We start from the raw sequence: 25,957 nt of genomic DNA, 5'->3' as shown, positions 1-25,957 counted from the left end.
CAATTAGGTGGTGCTTGGCTCGGAAAACTGTTTTAGCTGTAGATTAAAAATCATCATATGACCCTTTTAAAAGTGCCTGTAGTTTGAATTGTCTTTCTAGCTCTCAAAAATTGTGTTTAGTTAAGTTTTAAGATAAGATTCTTACTTGGATGTATTGCATGTGTATATTAAGACAAGGCACGCCTACTAGTTTCCATAGCAACACAAAAACAAACACATTGCCCCCTCTACGGAACTCTGGATTAAAAGGTTTAGAAAAGGGGATATAAATACCCAAGTGGTTTCTTTTGGTATTTTTCTCTGGCATAAAAATAGTACAGTACTTATATTTGTCTTATAGTCTTATATTTTTTGAGAGGTATGCTCACGCCATGGTTTCATGTAAAAACAAATAAGCACAAAGCACAGGCCCACACTTGAAAACCAATCAGTGGTACTTGTCGAGATATTGCAAGTCACTTTAAAATACTAACACACATGCAGACAAACATTTGCATCGCAGGCATAGGGGTTGCTTCCCTCAGCTTGTCCATGAAGGCTTTTAATAGACGCACTTGGTCTGGAAGCTGCAGCTGCTTGAGTGCGTCCGGCAACGTTTGATCCTTGGGAGACCTTTAAAGGGCAATGATGCTATTTTTACACTCAAACTGCTCATTTTAGGTATTGTTCAAAATCAATTATTTTTAATGCAGCAAAAAAATGTTTATAAAAATAACTCAGTTGCCGGACTTGTACCATAAAAATATCAGCGTTCTTCTGTAGAGAGTAATGCACTGTAAAAACAATGACTGTAACTTTTATGGAGGGGCAGCTTAATAGATAGAATTCAACCATAACAATAATTTGCTGTAAATTTTACATAGAAATAGTGGCAACATTTTCTTTTTTAAATTGCATGTTTTAGCTGTAATTGGCTTTTAATAAATCCACTTTGTTAACATTGGTGATCATTGCACTGTATGGACATTTGTGACGTGTAGTTATTTGTTTGCACTAGAGGTGAAAGTCTTGCACAGCTCTCCTTCTCTCTCTCTCTTCTCTCTCTCTCTCCCTATCTCTCCATTACTTTTCTTCTTTTCAGCTCCTCTTTGTCCACCATTCCACAGCTAGTTCTTCGCTCTGCTGCTTCCTCTTTCCTTGCATTTCCCGGCATTAAAAAAACGACTCTCGGTACCATGGCCGACAGAAGTCATTCGCAAAAAAGAAAGGAGCGACAAGAGAAAGAAGCCAAGGATGGAAAAGGAGTGAAGAATGAAGGAGATAATGCTCAGGAAAATAGAGAGGTTCCTTCAGATAACAATGCAGCCCTTAATGGTGACAGTGAAGATCTTCAGGTTGAGCCCATGGAACTTCCTCCATTTGAAATAACTACAAGGTACAGTAGGTCCAACTCACAAAGTTCTTGTTCCATAGTGCTGAATGTCAAAAGTGTACATGTTGTATTTGCAAAACACTGTAAAAAGTGATTCTTGCTAATTATTTTAGCAAACTTCTTTCCAACTGACCAAACTGAGAGTGCATGAATTTGAAGACACTTAATTTTGCTCTTCAACTTTAATTTTTCCCGAAGAAGAATATATTCATAAAAAATCAAAGAGAGAAAAAATGTGTTGTTGTTAATATATGCATAACTTCATGTGTAAAGTGTCTCATTGCAACTTCTGTAGTCAATTAAAACACTTGAATTACTCCAAATCTACCTTGCTGATTAATAAAAAGTTCAGTAAAAAGTTATTCGTATGTAGTTTCGGTACACAATTCAGTTTAGGTAACTTTTGCGTTGTATTTTTTTTTTTTTTCAACGTTAATAAAATGTGCTAGACATTCAAGTACACCATATGTATATGAATTTTCACAATATATTATGTTTTACAGCAGTGTTTCTTAACTATAGGGTGGTCAGTGTCAGCTGTGGTACGTATGGGCCGCAGCAATCAGCCAATCATCAATCAAAGTTTATTTATATAGCCCTTAATCACCAATGTCTCAAAGGCCTACTCCAGTTTTATTGCAATTTCATTCATCCATTTTATAGCACTTGTCCCTCTTGAGGTTGTACAGGGGGTGGAGCCTATCCCAGTTGTACTTGGGCTGAAGGCGTTGTACACCCTGGACATGTCATCACCTCATCGCAGAGCCAATACAGACAGACAGACAACATTATCACTTACTAGAGACACAATTGGGTCTATTTAATGTTGCCAATCAGCCTATCCCCAGGTGCATGTGTTTGGAAGTGGGAGGAAGCCGGAGTACCCGGAGAGAACCCACGCAGTCAAGGGGAGAACATGCACACACAGAAAGACCCCAAGCCCAAGAATCAAACCCAGTACCTACTTGCTATGGGGCACGAGCGCTAAGCACCGCACTGTGCTGCCCTTTATTGCATTTTATTGACAGTTTATCCAAGAAACATATATATTATTTGTTCTTATTATTAATTTAGTTAGAATTTAACAATTTATTTTAATTTATTTTTTTTTTTTTAATTGGAAGCAAATGTCTTTGTTTTGATCCGTTTCCCGGAACATGTTTTGTTCTGTTAGTTTTGATTACCTCAGTTCTGTTTTCAGAACCCCTGGGTTTGTGTTTCAGTTGCCATGACTGCAGATTAGTTTCGCCTGCCTCTGATTAGTGTTCGGAATGCTCACCTGCTCCTAGGCACTAATCAGAGAGCTCTGTGTTCCGTTTTCTCGCCACAATCTGTCTGGCTTCCTTATTTGCTTTAAGCAATACGTTATATGTGGTTGTCACTTTAGCTTCTGCGTGCAATCAGCACGCATCCCTTTGTTTGTTTCCTGTCTGCTTAAAAGTCAAAGTTAAAGTACCAATGATTGTCACACACACACGAGGTGTGGTGAAATTTGTCCTCTGCATTTGACCCATCCCCTTGATCACCCCCTGGGAAGTGAGGGGAGCAGTGGGCAGCAGCGGTGCTGCTCCCGGGAATCATTTATGGTGATTTAACCCCCAATTCCAACCCTTGATGCTTAGTGCCAAGCAGGGAGGCAATGGGTAATAATAATAATAATAATGGATTAGATTTATATCGCGCTTTTCTATTGTTGGATACTCAAAGCGCTCACAGAGAAGTGGAAACCCATCATTCATTCACACCTAGTGGTGGTAAGCTACATCTGTAACCACAGCTGCCTTGGGGTAGACTGACGGAAGCGTGGCTGCCAGTTTGCGCTTACGGCCCATCCGACCACCACCAATCATTCATTCATCATTCATTCACCAGTGTGAGCGGCACCGGCGGCAAGGGTGAAGTGTCCTGCCCAAGGACACAACGGCAGCGATTTGGATGTCAATAGGTGGGAAGCGAACCTGCAACCCTCAGGTTTTCTGGCACAGCCGCTCTACCCCCTACGCCATGGCGCGCCCTATGGGTCCCATTTTTATAGTCTTTGGTATGACTCGGCCGGGGTTTGAACTTACAACCTACCAATCTCAGGGCGGACACTCTAACCACTAGGCCACTGAGTAGTTCTTTGTATGATTTATGAGAAATAAATCATATTCTTACCTGCACGCTTCGTTCGGAGTTTCTCGTCTACATCCTGGTAGAACGACCCCCCCCCCATAAACATGCGAATTTCCTGCTGAATTTCGGGAGATTTTCGGTAAAAAATTTCTTCCCGGAGGTTTCCGGGAGAGGCGCTGAATTCCGGGAGTCTCCCGGAAAATCCGGGAGGGTTAGCAAGTATGGGTCGCGGGGGTTCGCTGAAGCCTATCTCAGCTGCATTTGGGCGGAAGCTTTGTACACCCTGGACAAGTCACCACCTCATCGCAGGGCCAACACAGATAAACAGACAACATTCACACTCACATTCACACACTCGGGCCAATTTTGTGTTCCCAATCAACCTATCCCCAAGTGCATGTTCTTGGCGGTGGTAAGAAGCCGCGGAGTCCCCAGAGAAAACCGACTATGAATACAAATTAAGTCGGGAAGTTTTTTCAGGGTCAATAAATCGTCATGTGCATGCTTCAAGAGCATTCACGCTTTTCGCCGCTTTCAGCAACTCTGCGCATTCGTGCTACAACGGAATGAAAAGAAGGGGGTGAACTGTGTTGTCATCATTAGGTGTTGGTGACTCTTTGTCGGTGCGACTCAAGAGGCAGGGCGGCTGACCCGCTAGCATCACACAGGAAAAGCAGCTAACATGGACGCAAAGATCTCAATATTTCACTTTAAAACTTTGGAACAAGTTGAGCGTATCAACACCGAGAGCCAAGTTTGCCGAATGTGCCCGAACACGACCGTATGAGCACGACAAACCTGCACGCTCTCTTGAAACGGAGGTGTTTGGTTCAAAAGCCAGGTCAGTGCAAACTAAACAGCGCAGAAGTGTGTGCGTCTCTAGTGCTGACGTGTCATGTTGTCATTTCAAGTCGGGTTTTACTTGCCGGGAATCTCCCAGTCTTATTTTTTGGCGTATGACCACTGTAGTGTCTATATTGTTACTGTGTCTTTTTGTCTAAAAATGTCCTAACTTGATTGGCAGACTTCTAATGGAGGGCCGTGCGTTTCCCATCGAGGCTTTCAGTGATGTCCGACTTCAAAGATTACCTCTCAAAATACCATCATTGATGTCACCATTGGATGATTGATTGAATTTTTTTTTGTAGATTGCACATTACAGTACATATGGGACGGCGTGGCGCAGTGGTAGAGTGGCCGTGTGCAACCCAAGGGTCCCTGGTTCAATCCCCACCTAGTACCAACCTCATCACGTCTGTTGTGTCCTGAGCAAGACACTTCACCCTTGCTCCTGATGGGTGCTGGTTAGCGCCTTACATGGCAGCTCCCTCTATCAGTGTGTGAATGTGTGTGTGAGTGGGTAAATGTGGAAGTAGTGTCAAAGCGCTTTGAGTACCTTGAAGGTAGGAAAGCGCTATACAAGTACAACCCATTCATTTATTTATTTATTTATTTATATTCCGTACAATTGACCACTAAATGGTAAAACCCGAATAAGTTTTTCAACTTGTTTAGGTCGGGGTCCGCGTTAATCAATTCATGGTACAAATATATACTATCAGCATAATACAGTCATCACACAAGTTAATCATCATAGTATATACATTGAATTATTTACATTATTTACAAACAGAGGGGTGAGACGTGGAGGAGGGGGTGGTACATTTGGTTGATATCAGCACTTCAGTCATCAACAATTGCATCATCTGAGAAATGGACATTGAAACAGTGTAGGTCTGACTGTACAGCAAGTAGTGGACATAGAGAGATCAGAAAGCACAATAACAAGTATATACATTTGATTATATACAATCCAGGGAGGTGGGATGTGGAGGGGGGAGGGTGTTAGTGTAGGGTTGAAGTTGCCTGGAGGTGTTCTTTTAGTGCAGTTTTGAAGGAGGATAGAGATGCACTTACTTTTACACCTGTTGGGAATGCATTCTACATTGATGTGGCATAGAAAGAGAATGAGTTAAGACCTTTGTTGGATTGTATTCTGGATTTAACGTGGTTTGTGGAGCCCCCCCTGGTGTTGTGGTTATGGCGGTCATTAGTTAAGGAAGTAGTTTGACATGTACTTCGGTATCAGGGAGGTGTAGCGGATTTATAGACTAGGCTCAGTGCAAGTTGTTTGACTTTGTCCTCCACCCTGAGCCAGCCTACTTTGGAGACGTGGGTTGGAGTAGGTGTGATCTGGGGTGGAGGTCTAAAAGTAACCGGACTAGCTTGTTCTGGGATGTTTGGAGTCTAGACTTGAGGGTTTTGGAGGTGATGGGGTAGCAGGAGGTTTTTTGATTAATTGATTGATTGATTGATACTTTTATTAGTAGATTGCACAGTTCAGTACATATTCCGTACAATTGACCACTAAATGGTAACACCCAAATACGTTTTTCGACTTGTTTAAGTCGGAGTCCACGTTAATCAATTCATGCATATGACAATTGCTGGATAAATACTACACAGGAACACATTTAAACCCCACTAAGCATTGAAGCATATAACAGTGTACAAAACGGGTTATTTTCTGGCGCATTTAAAAATCAATTAAAACTCATCAGCAATTAAAACTCATCAGCAATTAAAACATATCTTACATGGTGCTGTCAAAAAATTAAACTAGCAAAAAACATATTAAAAGTGAAAAAATAAAATATTTGAACTCACAATTAGTAGAACCAAGTGGTTAGTGTCCGCCATGAAATTGTTAGGTTGTGAGTTCAAACCCTGGCCGAGTCACACCAAAGACTATAAAAATGGGACCCATTACCTCCCTGCTTGGCACTCAGCATCAAGGGTTGGATTTGGAGGTTAAATCACCAAAAAGGATTCCCGGGCGCGGCCACAAGGGGATGGGTCAAATGCAGAGGACAAATTTCATCACACCTCGTGTGTGTGTGACAATCATTGGTACTTTAACTTTAACTTTAACCCATTTCATCGCCAGAACAGCTGAGTTGGCTTCCGGGGGTTGGTCGACATGGTCTCACAAGATGTAGTTTCTCTTTCAATATCCTTCTTGATAATGGCCTTGCAAAAATCTAAATGACACCTAATCAACGTTTTGTTCTCCTTCTCTGCGCAACACTTCCTGCTTCCATCTAAATTGAAACTTGTGTTTGGAGTGACAAGTGAGTATCCAGTCACAGTCTCGTTAACATCAGGCTACTTGGATAGATTACTGTCAACCACTCGTGACCTGATTGGCTATCACAACTGACTATCAACTATATGTGTCCTGAAACTAATTTGCTAATGGTCCTGATGAGTATCCAATCACAGGACGGCAAATGTCACGTTCAATGTGAGGCTCCTACAAGGCCTCACTGACAACACAACTCGTGATTTGATTGGCTATCACAACTGTCTATCAACTGTATGTCCCCGATCGCTTACAGTGCACGGACACCCACATTGTTGATTCTGAAGGCCTCTGGCAGATTTGGCATAGCATGGCAAAATAAGATAGCTGAATTCTGATTAGATACAAACTAAAACTAAAAACAAGAGCACTGGAAGGAGCTTAATATGACATGAAGATAATATGAATACTTTAAGATATTTAGGGAAAGTAAATAAAACCATAATTTTATCTTTAATTATGATCATGATTTCTGGTTATGTTAGGCAAGCAGAGAAGGCCTTGCTGGCCCTGACGGCCCACCACTTGTTGGCAGAAATGTATAATTCTACCTTTGCCTACATGTTAAATAGGGAAGTACAACTTTGGCAGTACTTAAAGTTTAGCCATTTTATTTATCGTTTTGCTTGTGTATATTTGAGGCCTCCCCCTGAGAACATTGTATTGCTTTTAGTTGTGATTTTCATTCAAGGGAAACATCTTGCTAATAAAGTACATTGTATTATTATGTTTGTTTTATTTAACTTGGAGATTTTAATGTTTACATTCAATTTACAATATTCTATATACGAGGAATACACGTTTATTGCATTTAAAAGGTTATACATGCATTATTATTATGTAGTGTCATCACATCATCAGAGGTTAATTTGGTCTCCCAAAAATAATGGCAATAATAGCGTTTATTGGCAATAATTTGTAGATCAATATATCGTTGAGCAAAAATGTGTCCTAGTTAATTGGTCCCGTGGTAAATTCATTTCCGGGAAGTTGTAATTATTCATTGTAAATCAAATACATGAAATAACACCCACACATTGTCTTGTTCACACTCATTTGATCCAATATAGTAATGCTGCCTGCGACTTAGCCAATCAGTGGCCACAATACTGAATAGTGCGTTCTGATTGGGTTGGTCTCATTTAGTAGTAACTGTAATTAATTTAGCCATGTTTATACTTGGAAATTATAAATTTAGGCCCATAGGATATGCTTTAAAAATATGTTTTGGACCTCCAAAAACTCTTTTATATAGTTCAACTGCAAACTTCAAAAAGTGATGTGAGGGGGATGGACTGTATTTTCAACATTCCAACAGCCCAAAATTTCACAATCACCAAAAAATCTGACATAAAATATTATGCTTCTTTTTTTGATATACCTGCTAGAGCATAGGTGTCAAACTCTGGCCCGCGGGCCAAATTTGGCCCGCCGTGTATTTTCATTTGGCCCTTGAGGCAATATCGAATTAACATTAGAGCTGGCCCGCCAGTGCTATACAGCGGTGCCGCTATAACACCGCGTTCACCGATTTCCCGGGAGACTCTCACATTTCAGTTCCCCTCCCGAAAATCTCCCGGTGCAACCATTCTCCCGAATTCCACCCGGACAACATAATTTGGAGTGTGCCTTAAAGGCACTGCCTTTAGCGTCCCCTACAACCTTTCGTCAAGTCTGTTTTTCTTCCTCACAAACAGCGTGCCGGCCCAGTCACGTAATATATGTGGCTTCTACACACATGTAAGTAAATGCAAGGCATACTTGATCAACAGCATACAGGTCACACTGAGGGTGGCCATCAAGGGTTGGATTTGGAGGTTAAATCACCAAAATGGATTCCCGGGTGCGGCCACAAGGGGATGGGTCAAATGCAGAGGACAAATTTCACCACACCTCGTGTGTGTGTGACAATCATTGGTACTTTAACTTTAACTTTAACCCATTTCATCGCCAGAACAGCTGAGTTGGCTTCCGGGGGTTGGTCGACATGGTCTCACAAGATGTAGTTTCTCTTTCAATATCCTTCTTGATAATGGCCTTGCAAAAATCTAAATGACACCTAATCAACGTTTTGTTCTCCTTCTCTGCGCAACACTTCCTGCTTCCATCTAAATTGAAACTTGTGTTTGGAGTGACAAGTGAGTATCCAGTCACAGTCTCGTTAACATCAGGCTACTTGGATAGATTACTGTCAACCACTCGTGACCTGATTGGCTATCACAACTGACTATCAACTATATGTGTCCTGAAACTAATTTGCTAATGGTCCTGATGAGTATCCAATCACAGGACGGCAAATGTCACGTTCAATGTGAGGCTCCTACAAGGCCTCACTGACAACACAACTCGTGATTTGATTGGCTATCACAACTATCTATCAACTGTATGTCCCCGATCGCTTACAGTGCACGGACACCCACATTGTTGATTCTGAAGGCCTCTGGCAGATTTGGCATAGCATGGCAAAATAAGATAGCTGAATTCTGATTAGATACAAACTAAAACTAAAAACAAGAGCACTGGAAGGAGCTTAATATGACATGAAGATAATATGAATACTTTAAGATATTTAGGGAAAGTAAATAAAACCATAATTTTATCTTTAATTATGATCATGATTTCTGGTTATGTTAGGCAAGCAGTGAAGGCCTTGCTGGCCCTGACGGCCCACCACTTGTTGGCAGAAATGTATAATTCTACCTTTGCCTACATGTTAAATAGGGAAGTACAACTTTGGCAGTACTTAAAGTTTAGCCATTTTATTTATCGTTTTGCTTGTGTATATTTGAGGCCTCCCCCTGAGAACATTGTATTGCTTTTAGTTGTGATTTTCATTCAAGGGAAACATCTTGCTAATAAAGTACATTGTATTATTATGTTTGTTTTATTTAACTTGGAGATTTTAATGTTTACATTCAATTTACAATATTCTATATACGAGGAATACACGTTTATTGCATTTAAAAGGTTATACATGCATTATTATTATGTAGTGTCATCACATCATCAGAGGTTAATTTGGTCTCCCAAAAATAATGGCAATAATAGCGTTTATTGGCAATAATTTGTAGATCAATATATCGTTGAGCAAAAATGTGTCCTAGTTAATTGGTCCCGTGGTAAATTCATTTCCGGGAAGTTGTAATTATTCATTGTAAATCAAATACATGAAATAACACCCACACATTGTCTTGTTCACACTCATTTGATCCAATATAGTAATGCTGCCTGCGACTTAGCCAATCAGTGGCCACAATACTGAATAGTGCGTTCTGATTGGGTTGGTCTCATTTAGTAGTAACTGTAATTAATTTAGCCATGTTTATACTTGGAAATTATAAATTTAGGCCCATAGGATATGCTTTAAAAATATGTTTTTGACCTCCAAAAACTCTTTTATATAGTTCAACTGCAAACTTCAAAAGGTGATGTGAGGGGGATGGACTGTATTTTCAACATTCCAACAGCCCAAAATTTCACAATCACCAAAAAATCTGACATAAAATATTATGCTTCTTTTTTTAATATACCTGCTGGAGCATAGGTGTCAAACTCTGGCCCGCGGGCCAAATTTGGCCCGCCGTGTATTTTCATTTGGCCCTTGAGGCAATATCGAATTAACATTAGAGCTGGCCCGCCAGTGCTATACAGCGGTGCCGCTATAACACCGCGTTCACCGATTTCCCGGGAGACTCTCACATTTCAGTTCCCCTCCCGAAAATCTCCCGGTGCAACCATTCTCCCGAATTCCACCCGGACAACATAATTTGGAGTGTGCCTTAAAGGCACTGCCTTTAGCGTCCCCTACAACCTTTCGTCAAGTCTGTTTTTCTTCCTCACAAACAGCGTGCCGGCCCAGTCACGTAATATATGTGGCTTCTACACACATGTAAGTAAATGCAAGGCATACTTGATCAACAGCATACAGGTCACACTGAGGGTGGCCATATAAACAACTTTAACACTGTTACAAATATGCGCCACACTGTGAACCCACACCAAACAAGAATGACCAACACATTTTGGGAGAACATCCGCACCGTAACACAACAAAAACACAACAGAACAAATACCCAGAACCCCTTGCAGAACTAACTCTTCCGGACCACTACAATATACACCCCCTCTCCCCGCTACCAACAAACCCCCCTAACCTGAGCCCCGACATTAACTGAGCAGTGAAAAGGCCTGAATGGTTAATTTATTCATTGTTATTTTATTTTCAAATGTATTAGCCTCTGGAAAAAGTTAGTGTTGATATTTACCTCAGAAGGCTGCAAATACAAAAGAGGCATTCAATTTTTATTTAAATTTGATTTGATATGCCATTGATATTTTTTTATTATTATTGTTATTATTATTTGAAACTCAATTTTGCATGTCACTATAAAGTTATATAAGCCTTGCTTCTTCAATATTCAATGAAAAACTTGTTTGGGTCCCTATTAAAAGGTTAATTTGTTCGACCTCGGCCCGCGGCTTTGTTCAGTTTTAAATTTTGGCCCACTCTGTATTTGAGTTTGACACCCCTGTGCTAGAGGTTTGAGCTCATGCAAAATCTATTTCAATCCCTACTGGGGAATAAATAGTTGAGATTGAGCTTCGTACAATAAATCCCATTCTTAAACCTGTTTGGATCTAAACCTCAGATAAATACCAAGATAGTTTGTGATGGTTTCTGTCAGTTTTATTTAACAAGACTATGCGAGGGCCACTTATTGGTACCAGTAATAGTAATCATACCTTCAGATACCATAGTAGGTGACAGTGTTTTTCTATTGTTAATGGGTTTTAACAAGACTATGCAATGGTCGCTCATTGGTATTAGTAACCATTAATTAAATAACACCATAATGGGTGTTAGTCTATTGTTTATAAGTTTTTAACAAGACTTTGTTATGGCTGTTTATTGATACTGGTATCAGTAATCATAACTTAAGATACCACAGTTGGTGATAGTCAATTGTTCATAAGTTTGTTTTAACAAGACTCTGCAATGGCTGCTAATTGGTAGTAGTAACAGTAATCATATTTCAACATACAATATTTTGCCAAAGTCTTATTGGTTATAGATTTAATTTAACAAGACTATGCAATGGCCTCTCATTGATTATATTTTAGGACACCATAGTCGGTGATAGTTTGTTGTTCATAAGTTTGTTTTAACAAGACTATGTGTTGGTTGCTCGTTGGTATTAGTAACAGTAATCATGTTTTAATATACTATACTTGGTGATAGTCTATTCTTTTATAGGTTTTATTTAACAAGAATATGTGATGGCCAGTCATTGGTAAGAGTAATAGTAATCATATTTTAGGAAATCATAGTTTGTGATTGTCTATTGTTTAGATTTTAATTAACAAGACTTTGTCCTGGCCGCTTATTGGTAATAGTAATCATTTTTTAAAATACCATAGTTAATGATAGTCTGGACTGTGCAATGATTGCTCATTGATATCAGAGGCATTTGTAGCTAACAATCAGTTCTCCTAAAAATGATTTTCGGTGTTCTGTCCAACTATCTTCTGATTGAGGTCATTTAAACCTCATCTAATAATAATGCCATGCAACTCTAGAGTCTGAGTGTAAAATTAGTGTACCCCCACTCCCAGGGCAAGTTTCAACCTGACACCCACATATATACCTTCAAGTTTGCTTTGGTCGTCTAACATAACAGGTGCAGATATGTAATGTGGTACACACATAACTATGCTAACTGTTGTACATCATACTTTAACACTCAACACAAGTTTGTTGCTATAAGTAGACTCTCGAAAACAAGGTTTCTATTTTTTTCTCATACTACATTAAGATGCAACATAAGACGTAAGAAGAGACAGACATAAGAAGTGTAGGATTTGTTATCATTTGCTGTGTTTCAAACAGGGAGCGGATCGATCCTTTTGCATTCAAGTTCCAGTTCAAAAATGTGGAATACTCTTCAGGCCGCAATAAGACCTTCTTGTGTTACCTGGTGGATAAAGGAAACACAACAGAAGGACTTGACAGAGGCTGCCTGGAGGACGAGCACACAGGACCGCATGCTGAGGACGCCTTCTTCGAGCAGTGCCTGTCCGACTATGTCCCATCACTGAAATACACGATCACCTGGTACGTTTACTTCATGAAGGAACGTTTTTATGTCCGAATGTGGTGTCCGAGGGCCAAATGATAGGAAGGCAGACTTTCCGTTTGTTGGAAGCGTGGCATCTTTATTTACAATGCATGTCTTAAACACTTGTAAAACAGAACAAAGAATCAAAGTAGTGACTTAAAGTATCGAAAGTACAAAACCAATAATCTTCTCACTCAAATCGGCATTGTCCATCCATTCATTTTCAACCGCTTGTCCCTTGTCACAAAAATATGGCCACCGCATATAACCCTTCTGCTCTTTTATAGGGCTTTCAATACTACTTGGAATGCGCCACTTTTGCCCATAGCTTGGTTTACAAACGCAATCTAACATTTCTACGCATCAAAACAGTTACCCTACAACAGTGTGTCTTTAAGGTGTTCAAATAAACTAGCCCAAAGATACTAACGCTATCTAATCCTCATAACTCTCTGATCTAACCTAAGATTAACAAAATATAAAACAAACTAAACCCCGGTGAGTTGGTTTGGTCTGATGACGTCAGTGATGACATCATCAACCCCACAAAACCTGGAAATAACTGGCGGCTTTGCCTCAAATATTTCTGAAGGTGAGCTCCCACGTGGAAATATCTTGCAATGGATAACTTAATACATCTAACTGAAACCAAAATTAAACCACTACTGCTATAAATGATAGCAAACCATTAACATAATGGCATAATTGTTACGTCTGTTCGGCATCGTGGTGCCGGGTTCGATTCCCTCGAGGATGCGTCGAAATTGAACACAGCAAAGGTAAGGTTTAACTATTTATTTGAATAACAAAAGGTGCTAGAAAACAAAAATACTGGAGCTAAGAAAAGGCAAACAAAAGACGCTAGCATGAAAGCTAGGATAAACAAATAGTAAACTAAACTGGCACATAGGCACACAAAGGGGAAAACAAAACTTTTAGCATGGGAGCTAAGAATGAATAAAATTGCGCAGTGTGAGAGCTTGCGAGAATAATACAGGAATTGCATGTAAGCAAAAGTGCAAAGCAGACGTACCGTTGTGTGAAAACAAACTAGAGTCCCAGGCAGAAGAATGAAAAGAGGAAGGCTTATAAAGGGAAAGTGATTAACAGAGAACAGGTGTGCAGGAACCGGGAGTAACAGCTGAAACTAATAAGTAACCATGGTGATGGACTAAACGGGAAATAAACGGATCAAACGGAGAATGAGAACAAAGATGGAAAAACAAACAATAATATGTGAAGATCCGAGTCATGGATCGCAACAATAATTTAGACCTGTTGAGACGAGTGATGAGTACCAAGCTCATCCACGCTGTCACATCTTACGTTTGCCTTTTTTGTATTCAACACATTTTATGTTTTCCACAGGAGGAAAAAAACAATCACATCTTGACTTGTAGAAATTACTTTACAGACTTTTTGTGTCTTTTTTGGATTGCATTTGCATGTAATGGATGTTAGGTATAGATGGAACTACTTTACAAGGTGGGACTCAGTTGCAAAGGTGGAGAGAGCAGTCAAAAATTGTACTTCAGTGAAAGGAGCGTTGATGTAGTCATTAAGCTCCTTCTTTTTCTCTATTCCTTTGTTGTGTGGCAGACTGACTCATAGATGCATATATATCCTCTGCGTTGTCATTTCTAATAAAAAATGAGCGTATAGTTCTGTAGACTCATAATGGTAGTGCTAAAAACCACAACATCGATGACTGGGAGAAGACACGGTCAAAGTGGATGCCCATAAATAAGACCGCCCACAAATGGCACGTCCTGAAAAGATGGTCAAAAAGCAGCTTGAAAGCGGCTGTACAACATCATTTATTCAAAATGTTATGTAGACCACAATGAAGTGTTTTAATTGTAGAAAAAATATATAACCTGACCCCTTCAAAGGCCCACTGAAATGAGATGTTCTTATTCAAACGGGGATAGCAGGTCCATTCTATGTGTCATACTTGATCATTTCGTGATATTTCCATATTTTTGCTGAAAGGATTTAGTAGAGAACATCCACGATAAAGTTCGCAACTTTTGGTTGCTAACAGAAAAGCCCTGCCTTTACCAGAAGTCGCAGACGATGATGTCACCCGTTGATGGCCCCTCACATCCTCACATTGTTTTTAATGGGAGCCTCCAACAAAAAGAGCTATTCGGACCGAGAAAACGACAATTTCCCCATTAATTTGAGCGAGGATGAAAGATTCGTGTTTGAGGATATTGATAGCGACGGACTAGAAAAAATAAATAAAACGCGATTGCATTGGGACGGATTCCGATGTTTTTAGACACATTTACTAGGTTAATTCTGGGAAATCCCTTATCTTTTATTGTGTTGCTAGTGTTTTAGTGAGTTTAATATTACCTGATACTGGGAAGGGTGTCTCCGCGGGTGTCTTGACACGCAATGTCTCAGGGGAGTCGACGGCAGCTATGGACGGCACAAGCTCAGCTTTTCTCCGGTAAGAACTGACTTTTTAACCACAATTTTCTCACCGAAACCCGCTGGTTGACATGTGGTCGGGATCCATGTTCGCTTGACCGCGCTCTGATCCATAGGAAAGTTTCACCTCCAGGAATTTTAAACAAGGAATCACCGTGTGTTTGTGTGGCTAAAGGCTAAGCTTCCCAACTCCATCTTTCTACTGTGACTTCTCCAATATTAATTGAACAAATTGCAAAAGATTCAGCAACACAATTGTCCAAAAAACTGTATAATTATGCCGTTATAACAGATGCCATTTAGCTGTGTGTGTGTGCAGCGCTCATACTTCCTAAAAACCCGTGACGTCTTGCGTACACGTCATCATTACACGACGTTTCGAAGACAAAACTCCCGGGAAATTTAAAATTGTAATTTAGTCAACTAAAAAGGCCGTATTGGTATGTGTTGCAATGTTAATATTTCAGCATTGATATATAAACTATCAGACTGCGTGGTGGGTAGTAGTGGGTTTCAGTAGGCCTTTAAGTACTGAGTAACCAGTGAGTAACTTCATAACTATTTTTATATTGTACATACATTACCACTGTTGGTCGTGTGTCTGTGTGTGTGTGAGCGACAGCCAGACCCGTACTACAGCACGTAGTACAAAAGATGCACATTTTTCAGTTACTTTTGACGTTACAACAGGGCTAATGTTAGCTTGTGCGCAACTAAAACATAACACATTTACAACTCACTGCAACATGTTTTTTCTATGTAACCAACTTGCGGTGTGTAATGTTCTAGGTTCTGTAAGATCTGAGTGTAATGATATAACTATAGGCACACATAGACTGGATATTGTTTACTGGAAAGTTAACTTTTTTTTATCATTTTAAACATACAGCTTGACATATTGAAAATATATTGGGCCTTTTTTTTTCAAAATAAAATAAATTGTCCAAAAGTCAGTTTAGTCGGAAATAGTCAAAGTTCTTTGAGAAGACAAGAGTTCTTTCACTTATAGATCAATTTCTCGTTGATACAGTCCTCACACACAGATAACCAATCATTTCTATTAAGTAGAAATATCCTGATCATGTTCTTGGTGTCACTGGTCATGATTTTAAAAAAACATGACAAAGACAAAGAATACAACTGACAACGTCACAGGATGCGTGAAGCTCTTGCAGTGTGTGGGTTCAGCCTTTGCTGTTAGATATTTTTTAAAGTGTTTTTTAACTTTACCGTGTCTACTTTTTTTACACGTTGCACATTTTCTGAATGCGAAAACAGACTTCTCAACGTGCGGCTAGGTTTCTATCCGGACAAAGCTTCTTGTGACGGAAGTCGCCACTCAGCTTCCTTTTGGTGAAGCTCTGATCTTTTCGGCAGAGTTCTGATGTTGTCTGCTCATCTCGACAGAGCACATTGAGTCGTAGAAACATAGCAACCACACTTTTTAAAATCACGACAGCCCCTCTTTTCGCTTTATGTTTATACTTACAGTATGTAACTTAGAAACACTTTATTCCCTATTTAATTTTTGTATTTAAACCTGCATTTTGTATCTATGTTACACCATCCCCCTCTTAACTGACATAAGTTCGTTCATGTTCTTCTTACAACATTTGATTTATTTCAAAAGTTTCAACAAAAACTCCATTGAATCCCTCTGTTAGGGGTAGGGACAAAAATAAATGAAATGTTTTCTGAGTTGGGGGTAGGTGATTTCCTCGAGCATTCGGATCACCAAGGGTTCTCACAAACTTCTTCATTCTGAGACTCATCATATGAATATGACAAACTTGTCAGACGAGTACAATGATTGGTTCCTTCCGTTACTTAAGTCTCTCCAAAACCGATTGTTTCTCTTTCACCTTTGGTTGCAAATGCCTCCTATAGAGGTGTGTCAGGTAAGTTTGCTTCAGATTCAAAAGCTTTTCTCTTAGTTTCAGTTTCAACTTCAGTTGCATTTGCTATGTTGGTTCCATTGCAACCAATTGTATATACCATATTTTCCTGAGGTTTTTTTTTTTTTGTGATAATTTCTTTTTAATTTCCACTTCTTCAGAATCATGACTTATTCCATTTGGTGAATGTCGTTCTTGGATTAATAAATAAGGTGAGTGTCCAGTAAAGGTGGAGGAAATAATAGCTTTTTGGATGCATCGCACTTCAGACATGGACGATTATAAAATCGATTAGTAAACATCAATAATCAATAATTGATTAATTTATTGTAGATAAAGTAATGCAGGCAGTTCTTAAAGTTGGCGGACTGCAGCGAGCCACCTTACGGAGAGATCAGGCAAGCTCCTTTATTATACGGCACTTATATTCCAGTTTTTTACACATTTATATTAATTTAATAAATGTGATGGGGATTAATTTTTGTTTTTTGTTTTTTTATGGCTAATGCACTCTTTTTAAAAGTTGCAAGTGATTAATGCTTATTTAGGGAAATGAAAAGAAATGTAAAACTTCATCAAAATACATAAATTATAGATGCATCAATAATCGGTTTTTAATTGAATCATAGCTCCTGAATTTTAATCGAATCGTAAGGTGTCCAAAGATTCCCCCCTCTAGTGTCCAAATAGACCTTGAGACTCTTGTCCCAGGTAAATTTTCATGATTAACAGATGGCCATTCAGCTCCAGCTGGTGGTTTACTTTCAAGAACTGCCTTTCTCTGCATCTTGGGGATATTTGAGCTTTCAAGGAATGTTGCCTCAATTCCAGATATTTTCATGGGATCGTACTGTTATCATCTTCATCATCCTCTGAATATGAATGATGCTCATCCAACTGGACAGTTGTTTGTAAACAGTTGTTTGGCATACTGTGTAAACAGGTAAGTCTCCTGCTCACAATATAAATTGTTGACTCCCTTCAATCATCAATTTTGTGCTTGTTACGCAGACAGAGATTACACACAAGGACTCGATCACCTATTTCCAGTGTGGATTCTCTCACTGATATCTTACAATATTCTTGTATTTTCAGTTGCAAGCTGATAACTTTCCTTTAAGTGAGACTTCAAGTTCCTCACATATTGCGAATGTGAAGGGAATGAATTGTTTTTGACGGGCAACCCAAATGCGATGTCAATTGGCAATGATGGTTGTCGCCCAAACATGTGCTAATATGGGGAATAATCAGTTGCATCGTTTCTTCCGCAGTTTTATGCATGAGTGAGAAGTTTAAGGTTGTCACGCCATTTCCGTTTTTTTCTTTTTCCTGTAGAGTTCCTAGCATACCAAGCAGTGTGCGATTAAACTGCTCCACTGAGTTACCTCTAGGATAAATAGAGGCTAGTCCTAACCTTGCGGATGCCGGCAAGGGTACAAAGCTCTTTTATGGTTTTTGATTTGAGTTCACTGCCCTGATCGCTATGGAAGCGTTCAGAAAATCCATAATGGCTGAGAAACTTCCCCCACAGACATTTAGCAACTGTGTTGGCTTCCTGATCTTTTGTAGGAATAGCAACAGCATATCTCGTTAAGTGGTCACTGATGACCAGGATATATTTGATGTTATGAGTGTTTGGTTCGAAAGACAGAAAGCTCATACAAACCACATGTTCTGATATCTGTCTCTACATTTGCTGCCATCTTTGGCCAGTAGAATCTTGGCCTTGACTGGGTTGAGAGTGCGTTTGATTCCCACATGTCCCATTTAATTATGCAGACTGATGAGTACAAATGATCTCAATACTTGTGGAACGACAAGTTGGTCAACATGACTATTGTTCCACTGTCGTTTTCTGTACAACAGACCACCCTGCAGTTCAAGACGACTCATCTCCCTAAAAATCAGGTATTGGTTTGGCTCTCTTGACTGAATTGGTTTGGGCATATTACTGATGACAGGGTCTGTTCTTTGCAGTTGAAGTAGATCATCCTTACTGTATTTGGGAACTGTGAGAAGACCTTCTTGAATTTTTTCCTCCTCAAACAGCAGGAATGACGTCTGGATGAACAGCGAGAGACTCAACGAGGCAAAGGGTGGTTGTGTCTTTCTTTGCTTACCCAGCAATGTGGTTCTGACATGTAGCTTGGACTGCTTCTATAGAATGGAAACTGCTAATCTTAGAGGTCAAATGATGAAAAATAAATTCATGGATTCTTTTACTTTCACTTGCAACTGGCTGTCATTGGTTAACTCACCATGAGGCCTTCTTGACAAGCTCTGTAGGTAATGTCAAGACTAAAGTAGGATAGTGCTGCTAACCAGCGATAGGTACCAGTATCTAGCTTAGCAATGGTAAGAATATACCTCAGCGGGTTGTTGTCTGCCCTGCGATAAGGTGGCGATTTGTCCAGGGTGTACCCTGCCTTCCGCCCGATTGTAGCTGAGATAGGCGCCAGCGCCCCCCGCGACCCCGAAAGGGAATAAGCGGTAAAAAATGGATGGATGGATGGGTTGTTGTCTGTTACTACTGTAAAGGGTTTACCATACAAGTAGTCATGTAATTTATCCGTAATGGCTCATTTCCAGGCTAAACATTCCAACGTATGCGCTGGATACCTGGCTTCACTGCAGGACAATCCTCTGTTCGCATAAGCGATGACTCAAATTTTTCCATCGTGCTCCTAATACAATGCTGCACTAAGCCCTGTAGAGCTTGCATATGTATGGAGAACATACGGTGATTTGCGAACCCTTACACTAGAGACAAAGTAAGCTTGTTGATAATAGTATCAAAGGCTTGCTGGCAAGAAAATGTGATTTTTTCATTAAATTGTTTTTTGGGATGTAAGTATTTACCATCTGTTTTAGAAAACGTGATTCCTCTTTGCATTGGTGGATAACCCATCCATCCATCCATTTTCTACCACTTATTCCCTTTCGGGGTGGCGGGGGGCGCTGGCGCCTATCTCAGCTACAATCGGGCGGAAGGCAGGGTACACCCTGGACAAGTCGCCACCTCATCGCAGGGCCAACACAGATAGACAGACAACATTCACACTCACATTCACACACTAGGGACCATTTAGTGTTGCCAATTAACCTATCCCCAGGTGCATGTCTTTGGAAGTGGGAGGAAGCCGGAGTACCCGGAGGGAACCCACGCATTCACGGGGAGAACATGCAAACTCCACACAGAAAGATCCCGAGCCTGGATTTGAACCCAGGACTGCAGGAACTTCGTATTGTGAGGCAGACGCACTAATTGGTGGATAACCCGCAGTCAAATTGGTTAAGGGCTTCACAATATTAGCATAATCTTGTACAAATCTTCTGTAATAACCGGAGTATCCAAGAAAATATTTGACCTCTTTTAATGTCGGAGGTCTCGTCTAGGTCTTAAGGGCTTCCACTTTCTTTGGGTCTGTCTCAACTCTGTCATTTGATACTGTATGTCCCAAATAGCAGACTGAGGTCTGAAAAAAACGCAATTCTGAGGTGACAGTTTGAGGCCATTTTCTCTCAGTCGATTTAAAACATTGGTCAATTTGTTTCCCTGTCATCTCGTTGGAAGCTGACTTCTTGAATGCTGAAAAGTAAACATTTCTACTGACACAGATGATGACATATAGGTCATTTTTCATACTTTGTTAGTAAACTTTGAAGAGTTATAATTTTATGTCACGTTTTACAGCGTGTAGTTTGAGTGGGGTCATGTGATTGCCAGGTCCTGTTTGGATTAGTGAAATGGAGTCAAAGGTCACAAGTGCTTACATTGGATTGGTGAAAAAAATTAATGTGACAGAAGTATCTCTAATGAGCCAAATGAATATTTCTTTGCAAGGATTAATCAATAAATTATAAATAATTATTAATATAAATTACCACAGCAATCGGAATGTAATTCAGTATATCAAAGTAAAAGTAGCGTTTCAGTAGTTATTGCATCAAAACTACCATGACAGTACAATTCATCTACAAAATGTAACTAAAATAAATGCAATGGAGTAAATGTAGTGCATAATTAACTACACACATCTGCTTAATTGGTTGTTTATGGCTGTAGCTATTGTCATCATCTTGATCAGCGAAGTGTCTTGTCAAGCAGTGACTGGGATGGAGGAAGCGTCATTCGGACCTGGAACCTTCTGGTTACTGGAATGGTTTAAGACAGGGGTTCTTAACCTTTTTGACCTCAGTGCCCAACTTTTCTAGTACAGAGGGGCCCACTCAAAGTTCACATTGCAGGTCAATTTTGTTTCTTTTTTTTCTTTTAACCATATGTGACATGTATCTACCTAATCAGTGGCCTAGTGGTTAGAGTGTTCGCCCTGAGATTAGTAAATTGTGAGTTCAAACTCCGGCCGAGTCATACCAAAGACTAAAAAAATTGGACCCATTACCTCCCTGCTTGGAACTCAGCATCAAGGGTTGGAATTCGGGGTTAAATCACCAGAAATGATTCCCAGGTGTGGCCACCGCTGCTGCCCACTGCTCCCCTCACCTCCCAGGGAGGGATCAAGGGTGATGGGTCAAATGCAGAGAATAATTTTGCAACACCTAGTGTGTGTGTGACAATCATTGGTACTTTAACATTTAACTTAATCTGATTTTTTCCAAGCCAAAGCCTCTTTCATATGTGGACATAAATCCGATATGTGCAATCTTAACGATCGAGTCTCGTTTGTCCGACCCGTACCTCATCACAATTCATGCAATGATCTGTTTTTTTTTTTTTTTTGGTCCTGTCCAGCTTCTCAGGCAAATCATATAGTTGATGAAGATGCCCATATCGGCTTTTCAGATTTACTATACAAAAAGGAAGTGTAGGATACTTCTCTTGTTGCCTTATTTGAATTTGACTTTATCAAATGTATTTATATTATCATTTGGTGCAGCCGGGCCGGAGCAGGAGGGGATAGAAAGAGAAAAAAAGGAAGACACGGGGGGAAATTGTGGGGATAAGAGAGGGATTAGACAGAAAGACAAAAACAACAACAGCAAATACAACAAAAACAACAATAGAACAACACCAGCACATACGATATGTACAAATATGATCGTAAAAGTCATACCAAAGAAACAGTTAGTGATTTCTATCAAATAATATAGAAATGACAATGAGCATTTTTATACTAAAACTGGAGCAATACAAATACCAAGAGAAAAAGCGCTATTGATTATGAACAATACCAATAGTTTACGTCTATTATCAACAATACAGTTGATCAAATGCAACAATACGTATACAAAATGATAACTAAAAATATAAAAAAAAAAAAAAAAGGAATACCAAAAGATGGAGGGGAAGAGAGAGAGGCGACCTATATTAATCTTGTAGATTGTTATAGTAACAATAGGTTAAGCTTTGTCAGTATGCCATGTGTTACCCAGTTTACCCTAGGGCAACAACGTTGATATATGTTTGATGAAACGTGATTATGTGCATGAGTGTATTTGTGTATATGTACTTGTATATGAACAGAATGTGTATATGTATGATTGTACAGTGAATGTATATGTGCAGCATGTGTATATGTATGTTTGTACAGTGAATGTATATGTACAATACGTGTATGTTTGTACCGATGATCTGTTTTTAGAACAAACAGTGTGTGTATGTGTGTGTGTGTTTGCGTGTGTGTGTTTGCGTGTGTGTATGTGTGTGTGTGTTTGCGTGTGTGTGTTTGCGTGTGTGTGTGTGTGTGGGTGGGTGTGCTAGCGACATTGGGTTAAAGGTAAGATTGGGGATCCTTCAGGAGTCTGGTGTAAGGGAGCCAAAAGTTGGATACTATAATACTATAATAGCATTAGCCACTAAAGCAAGGGTGTCAAGGGTACGGACCACGGGCCGGATCAGGCTCGCGAACAGGTTTCATCCGGTCTGCGGGAAGGGTTTGTTAAGTATAAATATGAACCAAAGTTTTTTTTTATGAAAGAAACAGCTCTTCTGGATGAGGCAATAGCAATTCTTTGTATCTTTGTAAATGATGCTACATTTGTAAAAAAAATACAAAAAAAAACCACATGTTAGTGCACCAGTCCTGGAAAATGAGAAAACTACATAAATAACATCCTGTAATTTGATTTTGATTTTTTTTTTCTTGATAGATTGAAAATGAACACCAATGAGTTGACTGGTGAAAATGATCGCATTATGTACTCAGAAAGTATAAATAATGACAAATAAAAATAGAATACTATTAACTGCAACATGTAAGTGTAAAAACAATCCCAATAACATTATAATTTTTACATTTTCAGAATGTGCTTGTTCTCATTTTAAACAAAGAAAACAATCTGAAGTTGTCTTTATTTTTAAGTTATCGTGCCATGATTTTACCAGTCCGGCCCACTTGGGAGTACATTTTTGTCCAAGTGGCCACCGATCTAAAAGGAGTTTGACACCCCAGCACTAGAGGATACCAAACCAATCAGAGCATTTTGTTCAGTATAATGACCTTAACCACTGATTGGCGCAGCATTACTAAAGTGGATTAAAGAGTGTTAAGGTGACTATATGATTGTTATTTCATCTATAAATGGCCCTCTAATGTTGAAAATGTATTTTGAAGATCGTAAACAGGTTTTTTTATGCTGTAGCTATAAAAAATATTAGATAGTTAATGATTACTACTTTGCAGAAATGTGTTTATCATTTCATGTCAGCAACTGAATAACAAGGGTTTTATTTTTGAAATAATGTACATTCAAAAGTACATTGACTAAATCTAATTCCCTTTCAGAGCCTCACAGAAATATGACAAAGGGAAACATAATGTTTTACCAAAAGGACATTAGAAACTAAGTCATGGGAAATGCTATACAAGGGTTACATAACCGCAATAGTGATTGCACCAAAAGCCTTAACAAAAATTACTACTGCGTATATTGCAATAGTTTGAATCAAATATATATTTTCTTTCCAGGTATGTGTCTTGCAGTCCCTGCTCTGCTTGTGCTGCAAAGATAGCTGATGAGTTAAAAGCCAAGAAAAACATCCAACTGAACATCTTTGCTGCTCGGCTGTTGGAGTGGGAAGAAGCAGAGATTCAGGCTGGGCTGAAGGCTCTGCAGAAAGTTGGCTGCAAGCTGAGAGTGATGAAGCCTCTAGACTTCTCCTATGTCTGGGATACCTTTGTGGAGAACGAGGACCAACCTCTTAACCTGTGGGAAGACTGCAAAGACAACTATGAGTATTATCATGAGAAGCTGGCAGACGTTCTTCAGTGACTGCATCCTAAAAAACAGAGCAGTGTCTTTTTTTTGACACTTTCTAACTGGGGATAGAAGCAGCTGCTTATCTTTGTTAGCATCGGAAAGGGAACCTTGGTGTACTAATGTGAAACGTCTCCTACTGTGCTTTTCATTTGTAACCTTAGAATTTTATACAAATCACACATAAAAAAACGTAACAGAATAAACGTATTTTATCCCAAGCATATCTCACTTCAATATCATACACCAGAGTTGTTCAAAAGGGGTCGCGACCCCCATGTAGACCCAAGAGGTACCGCAGGGGTATTGTAAAATGTCTGCTTGAGCTATTTAAAATATATTTCTACAACTTGTCTACAAATTTAAAGGTCTTTAAATACACATTTACATTAATCCAACACACTGTAGTGTTGTTTAGAAGCAACAGTGTCATGACCACCCAACTCACTGTCACTAGATTTAAAATAAAAACTTGAATAATTAAACAACAAAATGCAATTTCGATAGAATATTGTCAAGTAACAAGATTAGTTTGTTAGGTTTATGCCTGCAAAGTGAGCAAAAAAAGCTGGCATGCTAATAGTTGACATGTGAGACTCTGATGTGCATACATGCAAAATTACAGAAAAAATAGCATGCTAACAGTTATCATACATAGAGTACCAAGACATTTGACTCTCAGGTGTAACTTGTACAATTGGCTTAAACATTTGCAAGCGAATGTTAGCATGCTAACAAGATAGAGTGCTCTATTTTACGGACTATAAGATGCACTTTAAGTACTTTTTTTTCTCAAATCTCGACAGTGCGCATTATATCCCGGTGCGCCTAATGTACAAAATAATTCTGGTTTTGCTTACCGCCGCAAAGCTTATTTTTTTTGGCACATGGTGTAAAGATAAGTGTAACCAGTAGATGGCAGTCAAACAAGAAATACTCGTAGACTGCAATATGACTCAAGTAAAAAACACCAAAATGTTATATGTTCCATTGAAAATATATAACATTACACATCGCAATCAAAAATCTATCAAAATGTTTTAGTTCGACTTTGATAAGCTATGAAGCCGCACCGCTTGATGGATTGTACTGTGCTTCTTTTTCTCTATCTTATTGATATGGGACATTCATCCTCCGCTGTTGCCATTTCTAACATAAAGTAATGTAGAGTTCTGATTTAAAGCAGTAAACTCGCCCTGAGAGCGCTAAAACATACCGGTGTAGTTTACATTATTCACCTATGGAACTATAGTTATTAGAGAGTTCCGGTCGGACGGTTTTTCACGGGACACATTTCCGGCGTTATTGCACTAGTTAGCCAGGGATGAGGAAATGCAGCTTCGTTATTGATTTAAGTAAAGTCTGAATGCCATCAAAACAGTTAGTGCCATCTTTTGACACTTCTTCCACTCCCGTCCTTGCACGCTACACTGCTACAACAAAGATGACGGGGAGAAGATGCTGCCGAAGGTGAACCACGTAAATAAGACCTCCCACAAAACAACGCAACCTTAAGCGACTGTCAGAAAGCGGCTTGAAGATGATTTGTAATACATAATCTATGCAACATTTTGACCTAAGAACCACCTTTACATGTTATGTAGACCAATTCAGAAAAAAAAAATAAAATAAAATAAAAAAATAAATAAATAAAAAAATA

At 39.3% G+C, this 25,957-nt stretch overlaps 1 protein-coding gene across 1 annotated transcript; it reads left to right on the top strand.

Annotated features, from left to right (window-relative positions):
* Positions 1-1,020: 1,020 nt before the first annotated feature.
* LOC133535071 (C->U-editing enzyme APOBEC-2-like) lies at positions 1,021-24,518 on the top strand. The gene is made up of 3 exons (XM_061874507.1): positions 1,021-1,375; positions 12,517-12,741; positions 24,009-24,518. The coding sequence occupies exons 1-3, from the start codon at positions 1,176-1,178 to the stop codon at positions 24,310-24,312; spliced, it is 729 nt and encodes a 242-aa protein (XP_061730491.1). The 5' UTR covers positions 1,021-1,175; the 3' UTR covers positions 24,313-24,518.
* The last annotated feature ends 1,439 nt before the right edge of the window (positions 24,519-25,957 follow it).

This window comes from Nerophis ophidion, linkage group LG16, assembly GCF_033978795.1.
Source record: "Nerophis ophidion isolate RoL-2023_Sa linkage group LG16, RoL_Noph_v1.0, whole genome shotgun sequence".
Taxonomy (NCBI): Eukaryota; Metazoa; Chordata; class Actinopteri; order Syngnathiformes; family Syngnathidae; genus Nerophis; species Nerophis ophidion.
Note: the sequence above shows the minus strand (reverse complement) of the source record. Positions and strands in the feature narration are given on the sequence as shown.

Excerpts from the sequence above, each read along its gene's own strand:
- LOC133535071 (XM_061874507.1), top strand. The coding sequence starts at position 1,176 with ATGGCCGACAGAAGTCATTCGCAAAAAAGAAAGGAGCGACAAGAGAAA. Across the intron at positions 1,376-12,516 it reads CCATTTGAAATAACTACAAG|GGAGCGGATCGATCCTTTTG; the intron begins GTACAGTAGGTC and ends TGTTTCAAACAG. Across the intron at positions 12,742-24,008 it reads CTGAAATACACGATCACCTG|GTATGTGTCTTGCAGTCCCT; the intron begins GTACGTTTACTT and ends TTTTCTTTCCAG.